The sequence below is a fragment of the Phytophthora infestans genome, genomic scaffold, assembly GCF_000142945.1.
Source record: "Phytophthora infestans T30-4 supercont1.932 genomic scaffold, whole genome shotgun sequence".
Taxonomy (NCBI): Eukaryota; Oomycota; class Peronosporomycetes; order Peronosporales; family Peronosporaceae; genus Phytophthora; species Phytophthora infestans.
Window position 1 is genome coordinate 5,065 of NW_003302900.1, and position 1,415 is coordinate 6,479.

A 1,415-nucleotide genomic window follows, 5' to 3' on the forward strand; every position below is an offset into this window, starting at 1 on the left:
AACTAAGATCCAGTTCACGCGAAACTGCATCCACTGCTAGAGTTAACCATGGTGAGATTGGGCGAGGTATCGGGGTAGTGAAGGCAATTCATTCCCCAAATTTTGTTTGACATTGAGGCATTTATTTAGGTACGAGTTAGACTCCTTGTCTGACATTTTCCGAAGTCTTGATTTTGCCCCTTTGTTTGATTGTGTGGCTCAAATCGCAGATCGCAATTCGCCCAGAACTTGTTAGACTTGTTGTCTTACGGCAAGGGAGGACCCTGATTGGGAGAAGCTGGAACAAACGGTTCGCGATATTCGAGACAACACTGTCTACCCCCGCTCAAGAACTATATCTATCAGAACTCTTATTGCCGCTTTCTCGCATGGTTGGTCCGGAACAAGTCGCCCCTGGTGCCACCTGTATTCGTGGAAGCTCTCGCCAATACCAGCACGCTCACTACCCAGCAGCTGAGGTCTCGTATTAAGGGGCTGATCACCCAGGACCGGCACCTCATGCCGCTTGAATTTGCAGCTCTCACAGCAAAAGACTTCTTCACCTGGCTCGTGACACTTGAGCGAAAGTACTGAGCTACTCTACTCTTAATACCCACAGAGCCAGTCTATTCAACCTCTTACGCGACTACGGGTACACTATGAGCAAGCCATTAGAGTCGGAGTTTACGAACTACTTCAAGGGGCTCAAGCACAAACTTGCAAAGGATGCTGGTAACGGGGAGAGCGCAATCAAGACGGGGAAGGACCCGCTAATGTTCGACCTTTATTCATTTTTATGCGATAAGATGCTGGCTCACGAAAATAAGGAGATGATTTTTGCTCATGCGTACATGGTGATTGCCTGAAATTTGATGTGCCGTTCGTCTAATGCATTTGGCATTCGTCATTCACACATGGAGTGGAGGGGCGATGCTCTACATATTTACTTCGCTCATATTAAGAACGATCAAGGTGGCGATCGCCCTCGTGATCCCCGACATGTATATGCCAACCCACTGCAGCCAGGTATCTGCCCTATTGTTGCTCTCGGACTCTATTGGGCAGCTACGAATTCTGACGAAAGTGATCTCCTTTTCCCTGGAAACAACCAGTACGACAGATTCCGCAGGTGTTGGATCCGGTTATTAGATCAAGACGATGTGTCAGCCGAATTACAGCGCCAGGGCCTGAATTCCACCAAGCTAGGTACTCACTCAATGCGGAAGGGCGCAGCAACATTCTGTTCGTCGGGCTCAACAGCATGCCCATCGTCGACGGCAGTTCATTTGCGTGCTGGTTGGTTACTTGGTGGGGTACAGAATACTTATTTGAGATACGAGGCTGCTGGTGACATGCATGTTGGTCGAACTGTAGCTGGTTTGCCTACCGAGAGCTACCGATTTTCAGCTTTAGCGCCGCACTTCGAAACACGTGAC

The 1,415-nt window shown here is 49.0% G+C and overlaps 1 protein-coding gene across 1 annotated transcript; it reads left to right on the plus strand.

The window, feature by feature from the left end:
• Positions 1-638: 638 nt before the first annotated feature.
• On the plus strand, positions 639-845 carry PITG_21696 (uncharacterized protein; the record flags this gene model as incomplete). Its single annotated transcript, XM_002996812.1, has 1 exon — positions 639-845. One exon carries the CDS (start codon positions 639-641, stop codon positions 843-845), a length of 207 nt encoding a protein of 68 aa, XP_002996858.1.
• Between the last annotated feature and the right edge of the window lie 570 nt (positions 846-1,415).